General features: G+C 42.1%; 1 protein-coding gene across 2 annotated transcripts in view; it reads left to right on the top strand.

The window, feature by feature from the left end:
* The first annotated feature begins 2095 nt into the window (after positions 1-2095).
* Positions 2096-18440, top strand: part of trrap (transformation/transcription domain-associated protein) — a 143720-nt gene continuing 127375 nt past the window's right edge. The window contains exons 1-20 of one of the 2 annotated variants that reach the window (XM_079493049.1): positions 2096-2185; positions 2990-3176; positions 4371-4420; positions 6619-6729; positions 6915-7019; positions 7265-7348; positions 7599-7655; positions 8306-8431; positions 9145-9222; positions 9565-9653; positions 10200-10296; positions 10599-10737; positions 11032-11110; positions 12768-13002; positions 14246-14585; positions 14890-14987; positions 15805-15993; positions 17063-17254; positions 17377-17542; positions 17806-18062. In XM_079493049.1, the coding sequence (XP_079349175.1) occupies positions 3056-3176; positions 4371-4420; positions 6619-6729; positions 6915-7019; positions 7265-7348; positions 7599-7655; positions 8306-8431; positions 9145-9222; positions 9565-9653; positions 10200-10296; positions 10599-10737; positions 11032-11110; positions 12768-13002; positions 14246-14585; positions 14890-14987; positions 15805-15993; positions 17063-17254; positions 17377-17542; positions 17806-18062 (2613 nt within the window). In that variant the 5' untranslated portion in view covers positions 2096-2185; positions 2990-3055. Of the gene's footprint in view, positions 2186-2989; positions 3177-4370; positions 4421-6618; positions 6730-6914; positions 7020-7264; positions 7349-7598; positions 7656-8305; positions 8432-9144; positions 9223-9564; positions 9654-10199; positions 10297-10598; positions 10738-11031; positions 11111-12767; positions 13003-14245; positions 14586-14889; positions 14988-15798; positions 15994-17062; positions 17255-17376; positions 17543-17805; positions 18063-18440 lie in introns of both variants that reach the window. The other variant, XM_079493048.1, reaches the window with a different exon arrangement.

Here is an 18440-nt window from a genome sequence, read left to right as displayed (position 1 = left end):
AGAATAAATAAAGAATAAATGTAAATTTTGGAATATGGTGGGAACTATTGTATAGGCAAAAAGTAAGCTAAATTGTAGAATGTGTAGTAGCCAACTGTAAATGTAAATCGAAATCTAAAAAAATAAAATAAAAAAAATAAAAATAAAAATAATGCCCAGAGTTGAGTTCTCAGGTACAATCAGTGCAGTAGGCCTATTTAACAAGAATATGGGATTATAGGCTATACGCTATACCATACCATACGCATCGCATATGTGGAGTGGACTGATAGTAGTTTCCATTTCCACTGTGGGGTGCGTGTGTTGTTAACTTGTTACACTAATCTTTCCGGTGATAAAATGGCCACCAACGTAATCAAAAAAGTCAACCAAAGAACAAGATTCCTTTACAGGATCTCCTCACTGGTCAACAAAAACACCTTGAAGACCTTAACAGGAGCCCTCGTACAAGGTTTCTTTGACTATGCATGCACCTCCTGGTACCACAGCACCTCAAAGGCCCTTAAAACTAGGCTCCAGACATCCCAAAACAAACTGGTCAGGCTCCTACTTGGCCCCCCGAACCCACCTCACCCTGCCCACTTTGACAGGCTGGAATGGCTTAGGGTCGACGATAGAGTACAGCATCTTGCAATGGGTCTGGTCCACAAGATTCGATACACCACCAAGATACCCATGTACCTATGTCTAAATACTTCCTTAATGTTAACAAAGTCCACACCCACAACACCAGAGGAAGTGCAACAAACCATGTACAACCCAGATTCGGCACAAACAAGGGACTAAATTATTTTCGCTCCTATGCCACCAAAATGTGGAACGCCCTACCAACAGTCATTAAGACATGCGAATCCCTTGACTCCTTCAAAACCGCTCTCAAAGGGCACCTACGGATGGCTACAATTTGAAACTGGCCTCCGTAAAATCTGAATCCCCCCCACCGCCCACCCCCTTTTCCCCTCACTGTATATTTTTCTTTTCCCTTCCCCCCCCCCCCTTTTTACCTCCCTTATGATGAATTCCTGTTCTGTTCTTTGACTATATAATATAGAAGTGTCTATTTGTACGTCTCTAAATGTTTTGATGAATTGAACAAGGTGGACCCTCTTGTAAACAAGTGTAATGCTTAATTGGGTCGTCCACTCACAGTTAACAGTCTTTGTATTGAGTTTGTGCTTGAAATGTACTGTAATTCTGCAAACTGTTAATAAATATTTCAATCAATCAATCAATGGGGTTTGGGGTGCCAGGCCGTGTGTGTGTCCTACACCATACCTACATAGCATAGAGGTGGTGGACTGGTAGCTCATCGTGATACAGTTTGTTTGTTTGTTTGTTTATTTATTTATTTATTTATTTATTTATTTGTTTGTTTATTTATTTATTTATTTATTTATTTATTTGTTTGTTTGTTTGTTTGTTTGTTTATTTATTTATTTATTTATTTATTTATTTATGTATTTATTTATTTATTTATTTATTTATTTATTTATTTATTTATTTATTTATTTATTTATTTATTTATTTATTATACAATTACAATTTAGGCATTTAGCAGACGCTCTTAATCCAGAGCGATTTACATTAAGCAAGAACAAAAAGCATGGGAATACATCACATATACTGAGATAGGTCTCTGTCTCTCCCCACCTTTGTTACTTGTTTTTCGAACTAGTAACTTTCAAACTGATGGTGATTGGTGAAAGACAACAACCATTAATCGAGACCTATTACAAAAATTTGCCCCCGACTTTTAAAGAGCGGTATTCCGTTTGCCACCAAAGCGGCGCATAGGGATTATACCATAGAGTATACGGGCAGCGGCGCGCAGATACCCGCAAACCTGCTCGCCTACCACCACTACCAACATCCCTGGAGGTAGAAGACCATCGAAAACGATGGTCTTATAACCTATTGATTTCACTGTGTATCCTTCCACGGGTACTAGAATAAGTGTTAAGTCTGATGAATATGGTTTAATTTGGCATTTTTTACTTATTAATAAAACGTATGTATTAATAAACACATTTTATGAAGTCAATGTGTACAACTTTTCATTAAGTAAAATATTAGAAACATTAGGCGGAGTGATCTAGCGGTGAATCATATTACTCTATGTGGTAAATGTTCAGCGGCGGCAGCGCGGCGAATGACACAGACAGTTGTATCCTGTCGGTGGGACTTGGTAAGTCTGAATGGGATGCATTTATTATGAAGTTAAAGCTTAAATATACGCCTGTTAATGTCCCCTTTGCATGCATTGAAAGAATGAACAATATTTTTAGTTAGAAAGGGTGATTTTATATATATGTTTTATTTTTTTATTTTGATTTAAACTGAGTTTAGGGGTTGCGCGAGCGCTTTCTTTCTTTGGGAACGCTAGCTCGTTAGCTTAGCTAAGGTGCTAATTCTTGGGTGTTTGAGACCAGAGCAAATTGTCCCTGGTTTGTTTTGCTTTGAAGAGTGCATCGTCGCTTATTTAACGGAACCACAGAAACCGGCAAGGCCAGCTTTTGAAGTTAGGAGTCCAGTTATTTAACTGATATTTTGCAGCGTGTTCTGGACAGAATGTGCTAGCTGATGCTTTAAGCAGTGATGTCATAACTAAGCGCCATTCGCCCAAGCGGCATGCGTTTGTTGTCGCATTTTGTAGTGTTTACAAAACAAAGGTGGTGTGTGGTGAATTGAATTGATAGTCACCCAATAAATGCTCTATATTCTGACCATAGCGATAGAATGTTTCTTCAGTAACAGGGGTCTCCCTGTCTCCATCTTTTTAGTAATCAGAAATCACTCATAACAATACATAACATATAACATATATACAAATTGACGTTCATATCTTTTAGGCCTACAATACATACATACATAAAATATAACATTGATACAAATTGACGATCTTGTCTTTAGTTATATTATTAATAGAATAGAATAGCACCTGTAAGTGTTTACCATGTCAATTGTTTTTTTTCCTCTTCCTGGTGTGCAGTGTATATGAAGTTCTTGTGAGACTGGTGCAGACTACCTGTAGTCTGCCCGCTGCCCCATCGCAGCCATGTCTCTTCCAGCTGGCACCATGGCCTTTGTGCCCACCCCTAGTCCCACCGTGGTGGACCAAACCACGCTGATGAAGAAGTACCTGCAGTTCGTGGCAGCTCTCACGGATACCAACACACGTGAGTTTATCAATTTTACAATGTGCTTCTAAAATAGGTGCAGTGCTAATGTTTTTGGAGTATATTGAGGTAGAGTTGCCAAACGTCCCTTGAAATAAGGAATTGTCCCTTAACAGTTAAGGGACAATTAGGCTATCAGTTAAGGCTTAACTGATAAGGGTATACACACATCTTACAAGTTCAAACAGCTCATATACAATACATATACTATAATACAGGTTGTAACCACTTAAACCCTTGAGACTTAAAGTAAATTGGACCAAAAATAGCGGATCTATTCTAACCCATTGCAATGTGACGCGTTGTGAGCTTGTAGATCTGCTATGTTTGGCTAATGTTACCTCCAGAAAATGGATGCTGGGGTTCAAGTGGTTACTGTATATTTCCAAATTGTAGTCATACTGCAAATATCCGCCCGGTTCCTCTTAAACGCCCTGGGTCTGACATAATTTTGCGTATTAAATGACTCGTCCAAAAACGCCCCTGTCTGTAAGAACGCTGGCGGTATTATTTGCAGTTTCTTCAGCCTAATTAGAACTGTAACCAAATAATCGCCTGGTGCAGGCCGGTGCGAAAATAAATAAAAGCCTACTGCCATTAGCTGCCTGGTTCCTTTTAAACGACCGGCGTCCAAGTCGACTTTGCCTATTAAACGCTCGGGCTACTATTTGGAAACATACCGTAATATACGGTATAAAAACTGTACATATACAGTGAGTTTGCACTAATTATTTTATTATAATATTATATCTTTCATGCATGCACACACTCACTAAATGCTAACTAACATCTCAGCCTAATATCTGCATTCTGTAATATGCACAAACGTACCAAAATCAGTTTGAAACTTGAACAGATTTATAGCAAACAGATAGACCCAATACATTCTCAATACAATACAGGAATGTCTAGTTTATGGATATGTGTAGCTAACTAGCTATGCTCAGCAGGGGGCAATGTGATGAGAGCGATACGCTTTAGTCCAGATGAAAGGTACGTGTGTGTGTGAGAGCGAGTGTCAGTGTGTCTGTCTTGAATGGATGTACCTTTCAATCAATCTGGCGCTGAAAGTAAAACTGATAAGATCTGAGAGCCCCCACACACTGCTGAGCAAAGCAAGGTTGCCAGGAGCATTGGAGCCGTATCATTAGCTGTGGTGATTAACGAGCACGCTTCTTGTCCTTCAACATCCAGCCGACGAGACCAAGCTGAAGATGATGCAGGAGGTCAGCGAGAACTTTGAGGTGAGTTTGATGAATAGTTCTCTCCCCACTCTGTAATGGCAGACAAGTCATTTTTCATTAATCTCTCCACCCGAGTTTGATCGCAATGATGGATTTCTAAGCATTGATAAATTTGAGAGTTGTATGGAGATCGGATCTTTAAAGGTTACCTGACAGTGTTTTGAAAGCCAATGAGGAAGAGGTGGCAGATCAAAGTAACCCCAGGCAGCGCAATGTAAAGATGACAGTGAATATTCAGTATTTGTCTCTGTGACCTTGGCAGGTAGTATAATCTATAATATAGTTGGCAGGTAGTATAATATAATCAGTCAGTCTGTTCAAGACTTTAAAGCACTGCTGGCCCACAATGCAGAAGCATAGTTGGATATCCATTTGTCCTGATTGGCTGAGAAGCATGCACATGCACACATTGTAGCGAACAAGTGCCCTCGTACCTGCTCCACTGCCTTTACAGGACAGCCCAAACACTTTCTGATCGGATTTTAGTCCAAAATGAATTGACAGTGAAAACGGAATACCGGTATATATCCAGTTTATGTGAGAGGGACTATTTAAAAAGAATTCTGATGCATTCTGTGATGCATCAAGTAAATTGAACCGCAAATTTCAGTTGCAAACCAAGAGCTGGTTGTAGCATATCACAGATTACAATTCAATTCAAAGGGCTTTATTGGCATGAGAAAACATACGTTTACATTGCCAAAGCAGAATATAATAATTGCGCAATACAATCAAAAGAAAAATGATGTACATTTGAAAGTCAGAATCTTCAATAGATCAATTTCTATGTACCAAGATCACTCGATGCAGGTATAGTGCAGGAATATACTCAATGATTAGTCTTTAGGGTGGTTGTGTTCTATTTGATATCCTTCTCCTATCACAGCAACTCACAAATCTTGCTGCTGTGTTTGCACATTGTTGTACTTGTTTTTTGTCATTGGTCATGTTTTCAAAATCTCTGTGTGGTTGTAATCTGTGGGAAGTATGTGTCTCTGATGTCTTGGTACAATGGACAGATGGTTAGGAAGTGTAGCTCGGTTTCCACTTCATTTTGTGTGCAGTGGGTGCATAGTCTGTCTTCTCTCGGGGATACAGGTCTGCCTATGACGGCCTTTCTCGATCGCAAGACTGTGCTGTGTTTTGGGTCGGTCACGGTGCTCAGGTATTCTGCCACTGTGTATTCTCTGTTTAGGGCCAGATAGCATTCTAGTTTACTCTGCTTTTGTGTTGCTTCTTTCCAATGTGTCAGATAGTTTTCCTTTTGCTGTTTTATAATTTGGTTTAGTCCAATGGATTTTCTATCTTGTGGCACAAACACAAACGTGTTTGTGCCCGGAGTTCCAGGGCCAGCTGGCTGAGGGGGCATCTCTCTAGAGTTTCGCTGTGTGTGAGCCTTGTTATGGAGTGCATCTAGGTCACTTTCTTTTAGGTGGTTGTAGAACTCAAGTGCTCTCTTTTTGAGTGGTGTAAACCACTCCTACAACTGGCTTTTTTGTGCAGAAAAAATGAGCATGGTTGCTATGTTCACCCTGTTGTAATGACGTAATGAAATCACACCCGGGTGAACAGGGTGAACATAGCAACCATGCTCATTTTTTCTGCACAAACAAAGCCAGGTAATGAAATCACACCCGGGTGTGATTTCATTACGTCAGACATGATTTCATTACGTCAGACAGACCTTACACCACTCAGTTCACACGGGTGTGATTTTTTTATTTTGATTATGAGTGTGTATTGTCCTAATTCTGCCCTGCATGCATTATTTGGTGTTTTTCGCTGGGTAATGGATTTGCAGAATTCTGTGTGTAGGGTCTCGGTTTGGTGTTTATCCCATTTTTCAAGGTCATGGTTTGCTAATGGTCCCCAGATCTCGCAACCATAGAGGGAAATTGGTTCTTTCACAGAGTCCAGTATTTTAAGCCAGGTTTTAATTGGGATGTCTATTTTGATGTTTCTTTTGATGGCATAGAATGCCCTTCTTGCCTTGTCTCTCAGGTCCTTTACAGCTTGGTTGTAGTTCATTGTAAATATACGATTACATGGTCGTATATTTCCTGTTGATTTACCTTACATAATCTTAGAAAGTACTGTGTACACTGTGCTAACATGTTTCCATGGACAAGACAATATGCCATATGTGACGTGCATGCCAAATACTAATTGTTTTTCTTTGGTCAATTCCTCATTTTCAGAATGTGACGTCATCGCCCCAGTACTCAACCTTCTTGGAACATATTATCCCTCGCTTCCTTACCTTCCTACAGGATGGAGAAGTGCAGTTCTTGCAGGAGAAACCCACACAGGTAGGTGTGGTAAAGCCACATATTACATTGAACATCTTGGGCATTTCTTGCTGACGCCCTTATTCAGGACAAATAACAGCATCGGATTCTTTCTCCCCACCACTAGACCATTCCCAAAGAAGGGCCAAATATTGCATCCAGAAACGAACCCATGGTATTGCTAAGTATTGTTTTGTGCTTTGCAGCAATTGAGGAAGCTGGTACTGGAGATCATTCACCGCATTCCAACCAATGAGCATCTCCGACCACACACCAAGAACATCTTGTCGGTGATGTTTCGCTTCCTGGAGGTACGGTGGGATTTCGCAGCATACAATTTTGCAACATACGTTAGGACAGAGAATATAAATAGCCTCAACACTGTTTCAGGTAGATTTAATGTCCGATGGATGTGTGTGTGTGATTTGCTTTGGGGATCTTTCGCTAATGCAACCGCGAACTGAGCCCAATATTGTTTTTTATTTCTTGTCTGTTCTCTGTGTAGATGTCAAATGTGAAGCCTTAACCTGTCTGCTTTATTTGGGTGGTTTTCCAGATTGAGAGTGAGGAGAATGTGCTGATCTGCCTCCGCATCATCATTGAGCTGCACAAGCAGTTCCGTCCTCCCATTTCTCAAGAGGTGCGACTCCTTCCTTTTTCAAAGAGAAGTTTAGTTTTTTGGGGGGTTTGCTTTATTACGGGGCTGATGTATATTTGCCGTGCCCAAAATAGAGAATTCCTCCTCATAGGCCTAACTAGGTTAAAAGAAAACTTCAGACATGCACGAATGATGAGTTTGCTCTTGTACTATAGGCTCGCAAGGGGATTTGCAAGCGTAATCATATTTTTTTAACTAATCATCTTAATGGGCGTAAACCTCTTTCTTTCAGATTCATCATTTTCTGGACTTTGTGAAACAGATTTACAAAGACCTGCCCAAAGTTGTCGTAAGTACAACCTGGGATGCCTTTTTGTTTTTTCCTTTATCCTTTTCACCTCTATTACTCCTCTATTACTATTCCCACACCTCTGCTTCATTTATTCTGTTTCCCTCCATTCTTTCTTTATACAGTACCTGATTGATTCCTCATTCACACAGGATGATGCATTTATTCACAGTGAAAAATTGGCCTCTTTCAGAATCAAAATTGCATTGCAACATTTACATTGTTTATGAATTATACTCATGATACATATTTTCGGCTAGATTAATTGTACGAAATACATGTCCTTGATGTGTAAGGAGGACCTTTATTCTGTACTTTACCATAACCATCTCCATCTCTAATTCCCTGTCACCTCTCTCTATCCAATCTCCCTCTCTGTCTCTCAATACTAAATTGTCTTTCCAATCTCTCCTATCAATCCTCCCTCCATGTCTCCCGCATACGTCTGCTGCACTCCACTTCTAAATTCTCCCTAATGACTCTTCTGTCTGCTACTTTGTTTTCCATTAAACCTGCCTCTGTTTCCCTTTCCATGTTCTTCCACTTGCATCGCTGTCCAGCTCTCCACACCAGCCTTTCTCTCTTTTTCATTCTCTTGCTACAATTCTAAAAATCTATTTCCTCTAACCGTTGTTCTCCTTTATGACCAGGCCCGTTACTTTGAGAACCCCCAGGTGATAGCAGACAACACAGTTCCCTCTCCAGAAATGGTGGGTATGATCACTTCAGTGCTGGTGAAGACCGCTCCTGAACGGGAGGACAGCGAGACGAGAACGGTGAGCTCAAAGACTAGCTCACAGTCACACTTACTATCTGCATTAATACACTGTGCAGGAGGAAATAAAGACAACCAAATCAGTCATTTTTAACACCACTCGCTTGCGACCGCTGGAGCATAAAATGAAGCCTCACTTTACAGGCCATATGCAACCATTAGTAACTTTACATGCAGTATCTCATATCCATTTCGTTAGTAAAACTTTATATTTAGATGCAGTAGTTGGTTGGTACATAATCAAATCCACAGCAATAGTTTGTCCTCCTTTTCGGCTATACCGCTGGTAACCACTGGATGGCACCAGAACACCATGTTGTCACAAACGGAAACATCATAAAACATGGCTCCTGCTTAGATGGATAAAAGAAAATCGCAATCCTCAGAACAGATCAGACAGGATTACTTTACTAATTAATGTGTTTTGTCTAGTTGTATTACAATCCCTTTATTCACAAAATACAAGGCATCTGCAGGCTTTTGCTACACAGACCATGCATCGACATTCAAAGCACAGTAACAGTGCAAATATTATACTAGCAGCAGGCTACACTCACCCTGAACATGCAACATTGTGCCACAAACATATTCATTCAGTTATGGTGGAATACAGTTGTAGAATAAGAGGAAAGGGTGAGTTTTCAATCAGGGCGTTGAGTTCTGTGAACATGTGTGTAAAACTAACTTCATTTGTTACTCACTTTCCACCTTTAGCACACCATCATACCACGGGGGTCCTTGTCTCTCAAAGTTCTGGCTGAGCTGCCCATTATAGTGGTGTTGATGTACCAGGTAAGCCTTCTACTCATCAGATGTGGTTAGGCTATGCATTCGTTTCACAACTGTACTGCAGATGCCATACTTGTACTATTATATTGTAATCCAACAGTAATGTCTTTAAATCGATTAGTTGACAGTTCCTTGCAAAGAGAAGAAAAACCTTTAGAATTGTAAATGTTTTGGGGGTTGGAGCCAAAGTGAGGCTCTAGTTCAGTAAGCATGGAGTAAAACATTGGACTTCCTACACAGAAACAAGGCAAGGCGCCTTAGGTTTTATTGCAGCATAATGTTGAAGTGTTCGAAATAAGATTTGTTTGAAATAAGTGTAGGTTATATTCCTGTGTTTGCTTTCAGCTGTACAAACTAAACATCCACAATGTGGTGTCAGAGTTTGTCCCACTCATCATGAACACCATCATGCTTCAGGTGTCTCCACAGGCCAGGTATTGTGTGTGTGTGTGTGTGTGTGTGTGTGTGTGTGTGTGTGTGTGTGTGTGTGTGTGTGTGCGTGTGCGTGCGCGTGTCCTGCGTGCCTATGCCATTTCTTGCGTATATACATTGTCATATGCCATAGTCTGGGATGGGAGACCACTGGAAATCAAACTTTTTACTTTATTTTTAGGAATGTTTTAGGATAATTGATTTGACTGCTGTGTGATTTTGTTCTGAAATGGTTGAAATTGGCTTAGCAGGGAGGTTAACACTGGGTAGGAAGAGCGTTTGCATTAAGCATTCCAAGCAGGAACATAGTGGAGCTGAGCTAATTTAGAAAAGTAGAAGTCTGGCAGGTATGGAAAGTTTCCTGATGACGGGCAGTAACCGCCCGGCACAAACAATTGGCCCCCCTTGTGTGATAGAGCTTGTAATTTCAGCCTCTATAATTGGCACCTTAAACGATGACGATGCAAAATCATAACCCGCTGTGATGGGGCTCTGACTAAACGCATTGTTTGCAAATGTGTGCTTGAACAATGTCATATTCTCCAAAGGCAACACAAGCTCTATAACAAAGAGCTGTATGCTGATTTCATCGCTGCGCAGATCAAGACCCTGTCTTTCCTGGCCTACATCATCCGTATTTACCAGGTATGTCTGTTTGCCGGCAAAAAATACTGTGTCCACTGAGGGTTTTAAATGTAGGCCAAATATATATTTATTGATTTGATAATTATTATGAAATGTATTGTACACAGCATTTTGTTATTAGTTTTAGTATCCTCTAATGTTGTTCATGTAGAATAGCAAAAAATATAATCCTAGTATTGTAGGAACATTATGCTATAATAACGGTCTATCCTGTGTGTGTGTGTGTGTGTGTGTGTGTGTGTGTGTGTGTGTGTGTGTGCGTCCGTCCGTCCGTCCGTCCGTCCGTCCGTCCGTCCTATCAGGACCTGGTGGGGAAGTACTCTCAACAGATGGTGAAAGGTATGCTGCAGCTGCTATCCAACTGTCCCTCAGAAACTGCACATCTCCGTAAGGAGCTGCTCATTGCTGCCAAACACATCCTCACCACCGACCTACGCAGCCGTAAGTCCACATGTGTGCATACAGTCATGTATGTAGACACAGACATACACCATACCATGTTCAACCTTTTGCCTGTTCCCTCAATCTTCACCCTACAGTATCTTACAGGTTTGTGAATCACAGACAAACTTAAATTATATATCTTCAAATTAATGACGAGCTGTGACCAGCTATTTCTATGCATTTTAATATTTTCAGTAATTTGTCATTGTACGCCTGTTTGGCGATACCATACCATGAACAGTATCTAGGAACGCATACTTAAAAAGTTAATCTCCTTTTTTTGTTTTGCAGAGTTCATACCTTGCATGGACAAACTTTTCGATGAATCCATCCTGATTGGCTCCGGCTACACTGCTCGGGAGACTCTCCGGTAAGTGCACAAGTGTGTGTCTACAGTACACACGCACGCAGACGAGCATGCAATTGTGATCATGCTTGTGTGAGCCTGTTAGTGTCAGAACTCTGCTTCCACCACTTGTGATCGCTCCCTCCAGGTGTTGACCAAGCAGTCGTAGCATAGTAATGAAGCATTGAAGCGCTCAGGGGAGGCCGTCTGGAGCACTGCACCACAACTCAGCGGCTGTCAGCCCACGGCTGCAGAACGTGCACCCTCTCTCCGGAGGGGGAAAGTTGTTTTTTTGTTGTGTCAGACATCCTCCCCCTAGTTGGGGTTGACATCGCATCCATCCAGCCCCCTCAACCCTCCTAAGCTACGCTAACCATCTCATTAACGCATTTACTGTCATAACTTGTTAGTTATGAGTGGGTACGAGACGGCAAGATAAGACCTGGCAGTGCTGTCTATCAGCCATTAACTCACCTTCTCGTCCTTTACCTCTTCCCTCTTCTCATTTCTTTGTCTCCCTGTTTTTTTTCTCCTCCTCAGTTCATTTTATCTTTCTGGCTTCTCTTGATCTTCTTATCACATCTCTGTGTCTCTTTCCTGAGTGAGTTCCATCCTGGCCCCGCTTCTCAAATCAAGTCAAGCCTCTGTTGTCTCCACTGCTGTCACTTCTTCTTTTATCCATCCCCTCCTCTCCACCCATTTGTGTAAAGGTCAGAGGAAGACCGTAAGCTCTGTGTGCTAAGGCAAAGTCTCGACAAACACCTTCTCCCAAAGTTACGTTGTCGAGGTCCAGACTGATGTTTTTGGGGTTCACGTCAAATAATATTCTTTATACTTTTTTTGGTTCACCTTTGCGATTTTGAAATGGATACAATGTTTTAAAATATATTTGTCTTTTTATAGGGCTGCACAATCAAGCATGAATTGCTCTATATTATGTTTTTTACAGTTAATAATGGAGTTTGGCATTGTCTGAGACATTCCAGCTCTCAGTCCTTCAGGCCGTGGCGTGTCAGTCATGAGTTACAAAAAACATCTTTGAGGCTTACCTGGCAGAATAACATCACACTTTAGTTTCCTATACTCCGAGTCTATTTTTCAGTTTTTTCCTATGCTTTATTTAATAGAGTAGAGTAGAGAGAAGGGAGACGTGACATGAGGGGAGATGGAGCCAAACTCGGTCACTGTGTTCACTAGGCACATTATGATCTAGTGTGAAGAGACACCAACCACCCCAGAGTTTTCAGTAACATCTCCTAAGGCACAATTGGTTAAAATAAATATTGTACTGAAGTTTTCATTTCACAATTTCTGTTTCACATTGAATGCACTGCAGTCTCTCTAGGTCGTCCTCAGACAAGCCCTCCATCGTTGCTTCCAGTCATCCTGGTTCTCCATACATCTGGCCAGATCATTTGTACTTTGAAGAACCTATTTAAGATGTTTTGTAACTCCTGCCCTTGCCTCCATCCAGACCCTTGGCTTACAGCACACTGGCAGACCTGGTGCACCACGTGCGTCAGAACCTATTTAAGGTGTTTTGTAACTCTGTATATCTCCTGCCCTTGCCTCCATCCAGACCCTTGGCTTACAGCACACTGGCAGACCTGGTGCACCATGTGAAGAACCTATTTAAGATGTTTTGTAACTCCAGATATCTCCTGCCCTTGCCTCCATCCAGACCCTTGGCTTACAGCACACTGGCAGACCTGGTGCACCACGTGCGTCAGAACCTGCCTCTGACTGATCTGTCCCTGGCCGTGCAGCTCTTCGCCAAGAACATCGACGACGAGTCCCTTCCCAGCAACATCCAGACCATGTCCTGCAAACTCCTGCTCAACCTGGTGGACTGCATCCGCTCCAAGTCTGAGCAGGAGAACGGCAATGGCCGAGACATCCTGATGAGGATGTTGGAGGTACGTTGTGGGATTCATGTTTCATTTTGATATTGCAGCAGCTGTGTTTTTCCACTGTTGATGCTAGAATGTTGACAGTGTTGTGAAACATGAGATTTCCAAGACAAGAGGAAAGGGCACACATTTCTTTATTACCAGACATTTCATTTTTAGTGGGTGATCAGCAATTTTGTAGGCTGAGATGACAGTTTGGCAAATTGTATATTTTTGAGCGGTGCCTCCGCTCCATTACGCAGCTATGTATATCTGTATGTATGTATATGTATGTATGCATGTCTGTCTGTCTGTCTGTCCGAGCACAGACAGAGGCTACACTTAAAGTGGCCAGTAGAGTGCATCACAGTACCAGTACCAGTACAGAGTACAGTACACTTTAAACTTAATACAGTGGACATTTGACAATAACAGATCTACAAGCTCACGCGCTGTGCACGTGCCTGCGTGTGTTAGTTTGTTTAAGGTGTGTGTGGTTTGTACAGGCAGGTGCCCTACAGCAGTCAGAGAGCTGCTGTAGAGCACTACCACCAAGAGGGATAGAGCATGTAGTGCACTACCCCCAAGAGGGATAGAGCATGCAGCAAAAGTAAGCTGATGTAATGTTAGCTTGTAGAATAACATAAAATGGAAAGTTAAGATATATTTGTGAATCTAATGTGCGAAACAATCAAGCTGAGTATTGTCTTAAATTAACATTTTTCATAGGCTACATATTGATTCTGAATATTTGAATCTTTGAATCAATAGAGGGTATGCGCATGCATAACGTGAGTGGGAAATCGAGTGGCAAAGTGAGTTTAACATGATTTATTGCTTTTCTGTTTGGATGCATGGGTGGTCAATCCGGTCATGTCCAGAAAGTAGTTTTTTGCCACTCGGTAGGCGTTCACGCATAACTTGAACAATGGTGAATCGCTGGTTCAATTTGACTTGAATTTGGGTCAGAATTAATCCAAATAATGTGTAACAATCATGCAACCTCAGCCAGATTTCATAAGAGGTATGATTGTCATGTAAGCAGTTTGTCAGAACCCCCTACCTCACATACGACATGAAGCACCATGTCTCCGGTTGACGGTTTTGTGTTCTTTGGCTGACTGGATTGAAAATGCAATCCCTGAATACTGTGCAGGTTATGGACCTCCTTTTCCCCCAGTTTATTCATATCCATATGGGGTAAGGGGGAGGGTAGAGACATTTATCGGAGTGACCCATCCTCTCTCTGACCCGGTCTGCATCCATTCAGGTGTTTGTGCTCAAGTTCCACACCATCGCACGCTACCAGCTCGTCACCATTTTCAAAAAGTGCAAGCCGCAGTCGGAGATGGGCGTGGTGGAGCCAGTAGCGTTGCCGGGCGTCCCCGCCACCCCAACACCGTCCACAACACCGGCCCTTCCTCCCTCCGCCCCACCCACCCTCCTCAGCCCACCGGCACCCCCGGCTCCCACCACACCCTACGACCGGCCGGGGGAGAAGGAGGACAAGCAGACGTTCCAGGTGTCGGACTGCCGCAGCCTGGTCAAGACACTGGTCTGCGGTGTGAAGACCATCACTTGGGGCATAACGTCGTGCAAGGCGCCCGGAGGTGAAGGGATGGGACAGATACCCTGGCTTTCTATGCTAAACAGTGTGCTCTGCTCACTCATGCTACTAACTGTACTTTAGGGCTGCAACTATTGAATATTTCAATTGATTACCTTTTTATAATCAACTTAAATTGATTAGTCTGATTAACCACTTAAAGGACGAAGTAGCAGTGAAGTAGCTTATCTCAGCTGCAGATTTGCACTTTTTGTTTTCTTTGCTTATAGCATGGCATTGGTGCGCTATATGAAATGCTGACCTGTCACAATGTCAAGCTAACTTCCCTTTCCTGCTTCAATTCCCAGAGGCACAGTTTATTCCCAACAAGCAACTCCAGCCCAAGGAGACACAGATCTACATCAAACTGGTGAAGTACGCCATGCAGGCCCTGGACATCTACCAGGTACGACCATTGAAAAAACAAATAAAAAAGAAATTCAATGAAAATAGCAGATCTACAATTGCATTGCAACGTGACACATTCTGAGCGAATACATTGGCTATATTCGCCAAATAATTGGTGTAGAGGGGGGAAAAAGGGGACTAAGGTCAGGTGGACTCCAGTCAACTAAACATATGGGGTATAGGTGGTTAAGCCCTATACTTCATTGTATGTCAAATAGCGAAAATTGACTGTCTTAACTCACAACATGCAACGCTGGTAGATCTGTGTCAAGTGTTTTCGCCTATAACATGACATACACAAAATGGAGCTGCAAGGGTGAAAGTGGTCAAAGTGTGATTGAAATTGCAATCCGCAGTCGTCAGCAAAAACAATGGTTGTCAAAATGGTTGCGACTATGTTGAGGCCCTGCCTTCAGATCTTGTAGCACAGTGGTTCCCAAACGTTTCAGCCCGTGACCCAAAACAGAAAATAGATATTCGCCCGGGACCCAAACTAGTGAAAATGGCAGATCTACAAGCTCACAACGTGTCGCTTCTTCTTAACTTCTTAAATATTTGTTCTAATAGAGATTTTTCTTTCATTTCTTCATGACATTACTGAAAAAAATCTTTGGATTTTGTTTAATTAATTCAGGAAAGGGAATGTTTTTTTTTTAATGTTTTGAAATAATAATAATAAAAAATCAAATGTATAGGAAACAAAAACTAAGCAGACCCATAACAATGTGTCCACCGTGAGCGACCCAGTGTTTGGGTTGCCATTGTTGTAGCAGCATGGTGTCACAGCGCCCCATCACCCTCTTGGCTAGGTACAGGTTGCCAACAACCAGCAGACTTACATCCGGGTGGCCAACTGCCAGACGGTGCGCATGAAGGAGGAGAAGGAGGTGCTGGAGCACTTCGCCGGCGTCTTCACCATGATGAACCCGCTCACCTTCAAGGAGATCTTTCAGACCACGGTGCCCTACATGGTGGAGAGGATTTCTAAGAACTACGCGCTGCAGGTAAATAGTAATGATTTTGACACCAATGGGTCGCCAAACGGTTGCGAGTAGATTGGTGTGGTTTGGGCCATTGAATTGAACCAGTTGAATCACTTGGGTCGACGTGGAACAGGACATATCACACCACTGGGACGAACGCTAAAACCGTCTCGTCCGTCTCAACCCTTTGGTGTGGTTTGGCTACCTTTGTTCCACTGGGTGACTGAATAAAAATGCAATGAAAACTAAGCTATGATGACTAAAACTATTATGACTAAATATATTGACAATATCTTCAACAAATAGATTAAAATGTTATGGAGGCTCAGGGACTAGTGGACAAGAGAACTAAAAGAGATGTCATTTTATGTTTGGTTGTGCTCTGAAAATATTTTCAGAGTGCAACCAAGTGCAACCAAGTGCAACCAAATCAACTGTAGATTTAGTTAATCTTAATAATAATCATAATAGTATGATATTTAGTCGACTAACATATAATGCTAACTAAAGCATTTCACAGACTAAAATATGACAAACTAAATTACATTTTATTCAAAAGACTATGACTAAAACGAACCCAAAATGTACTGTCAACACTACAGGTAAGATGACACAAGACACGGTATCGGTAAAGTGGTCCTTGCATGGATTTTTTACAACAGAAGAAAAGGGTTGGAACTTCCTTGGAACACAATTGTTTTCGTCATTAATCCAAACCATATTCCATGTTCCCTGAGGAGAAATTGGGTAATAGAAACAGCAAAAACAAACGAACACAAAAAACGATTAAAACTTCACAGGAACAAGCCTTTGATCTGTGTTGATCTGTGGTGTTTAACAGCAGGTGTGTTTATCCAAATGCTGGAACAACACGAGTCATTCTTTTTTTTAAACATTTCAGTTTGCAGCATCTTCAGACCCAATATACATGATTCTTATTGATTCTTATATATATGTTATTTTGTGTGTGTGGACCAGGTAAATGCACTTTATAAATCTGTTTATAATGATTTATTTTAATGTTTGTATGAAATGTATACAACAAAAGGCTTCACTTGATGATGCTTGAACTTGACCTGTTGTGTCCCAGATTGTGGCAAACTCATTCCTGGCCAACCTGTCGACGTCAGCCCTGTTCGCCACCATCCTGGTGGAGTATCTCCTGGAGAGGCTACCTGAGATGGGCTCCAACGTGGAGCTGTCCAACCTCTACCTCAAGCTCTTCAAACTGGTGTTTGGCTCAGTGTCGTTGTTTGCCGCCGAGAACGAACAGATGCTCAAGGTAAAATTACAAGTTACTATAAATTACAAAACTATCTAGTTATTGTTATTGACTATAATAGAACATTGTAAAAGAAGGAAGAGAATGATATCCATCATACTTCCATGTCTCCATTTCCCCAGCCCCACCTCCATAAGATAGTGAACAGCTCCATGGAGCTGGCCCAGTCGGCCAAGGAGCCATACAACTACTTCCTGCTTCTCAGAGCTCTCTTCCGCTCCATCGGCGGAGGCAGCCATGACCTGCTCTACCAGGAGTTCCTGCCCCTCCTTCCCAACCTTCTGCAAGGTGAGACATACGCCACTGTCTGTTTGTTGTCTGAACTTGAACATGAGTGACCTCTGTAACAGAAATGGTCTTAATACAAAGAGAGCACTGATCTCAAACCGAAGTACGGTGTAAATGTCTGACTACACTTGGGTCAGTCCTTGAATCTGGAATATAGCGAGCTGTATTATGAAAGTGTTCTTGGGTGTCGTAATATTTTTTTCTCATTCTGAGATTCCTCACATATATTATATTTGTATTCCACTTTCCTTCATGCCCTCCAGGTCTCAACATGCTGCAGAGTGGTCTCCACAAGCAACACATGAAGGACTTGTTTGTGGAACTGTGTCTGACGGTGCCTGTCCGCCTCAGCTCCCTGCTGCCCTACCTGCCCATGCTAATGGACCCGCTGGTCTCTGCGCTCAATGGCTCTCAGACACTGGTCAGCCAAGGCCTCCGCACACTGGAGCTGTGTGTGGACAACCTGCAGCCTGACTTCCTGTACGACCACATACAGCCTGTCAGGGCTGAGCTCATGCAGGTAAGCCTTGGTGGAATTTCTTATTGATATAAGTTGTTTTGTCATGAACCAAAACATTGGTGGCTTTTTTTAAAGATATTTTTGGGCTTTTTGCCTTTATTGATAGATGTACAGTATGTTGACAGGAAACGGGGAGAGAGATGGGGGAAGACGCACAGCAAAGGTAGTCTGAATCGGATTACCAGCCTAGGTGCCCGGACCGCTAGGCCGGCCCGGGCCAATGGCTAGCTTCCTTGGTGAAATATATAGCAATGAGCAGTTTTGCCACAACTAGCAGCTGTGTGTGTTATTGGTGTATATTTAAGCCCAGTTTACATTAAAGATTTACGATGAGACGAGTTGGAGCTTTCGACAAATTGCTGAAGAATTCCACAACGT

Source organism: Electrona antarctica (assembly GCF_951216825.1).
Source record: "Electrona antarctica genome assembly, chromosome: 22".
In the NCBI taxonomy this organism is placed as follows: Eukaryota; Metazoa; Chordata; class Actinopteri; order Myctophiformes; family Myctophidae; genus Electrona; species Electrona antarctica.
Note: the sequence above shows the minus strand (reverse complement) of the source record. Positions and strands in the feature narration are given on the sequence as shown.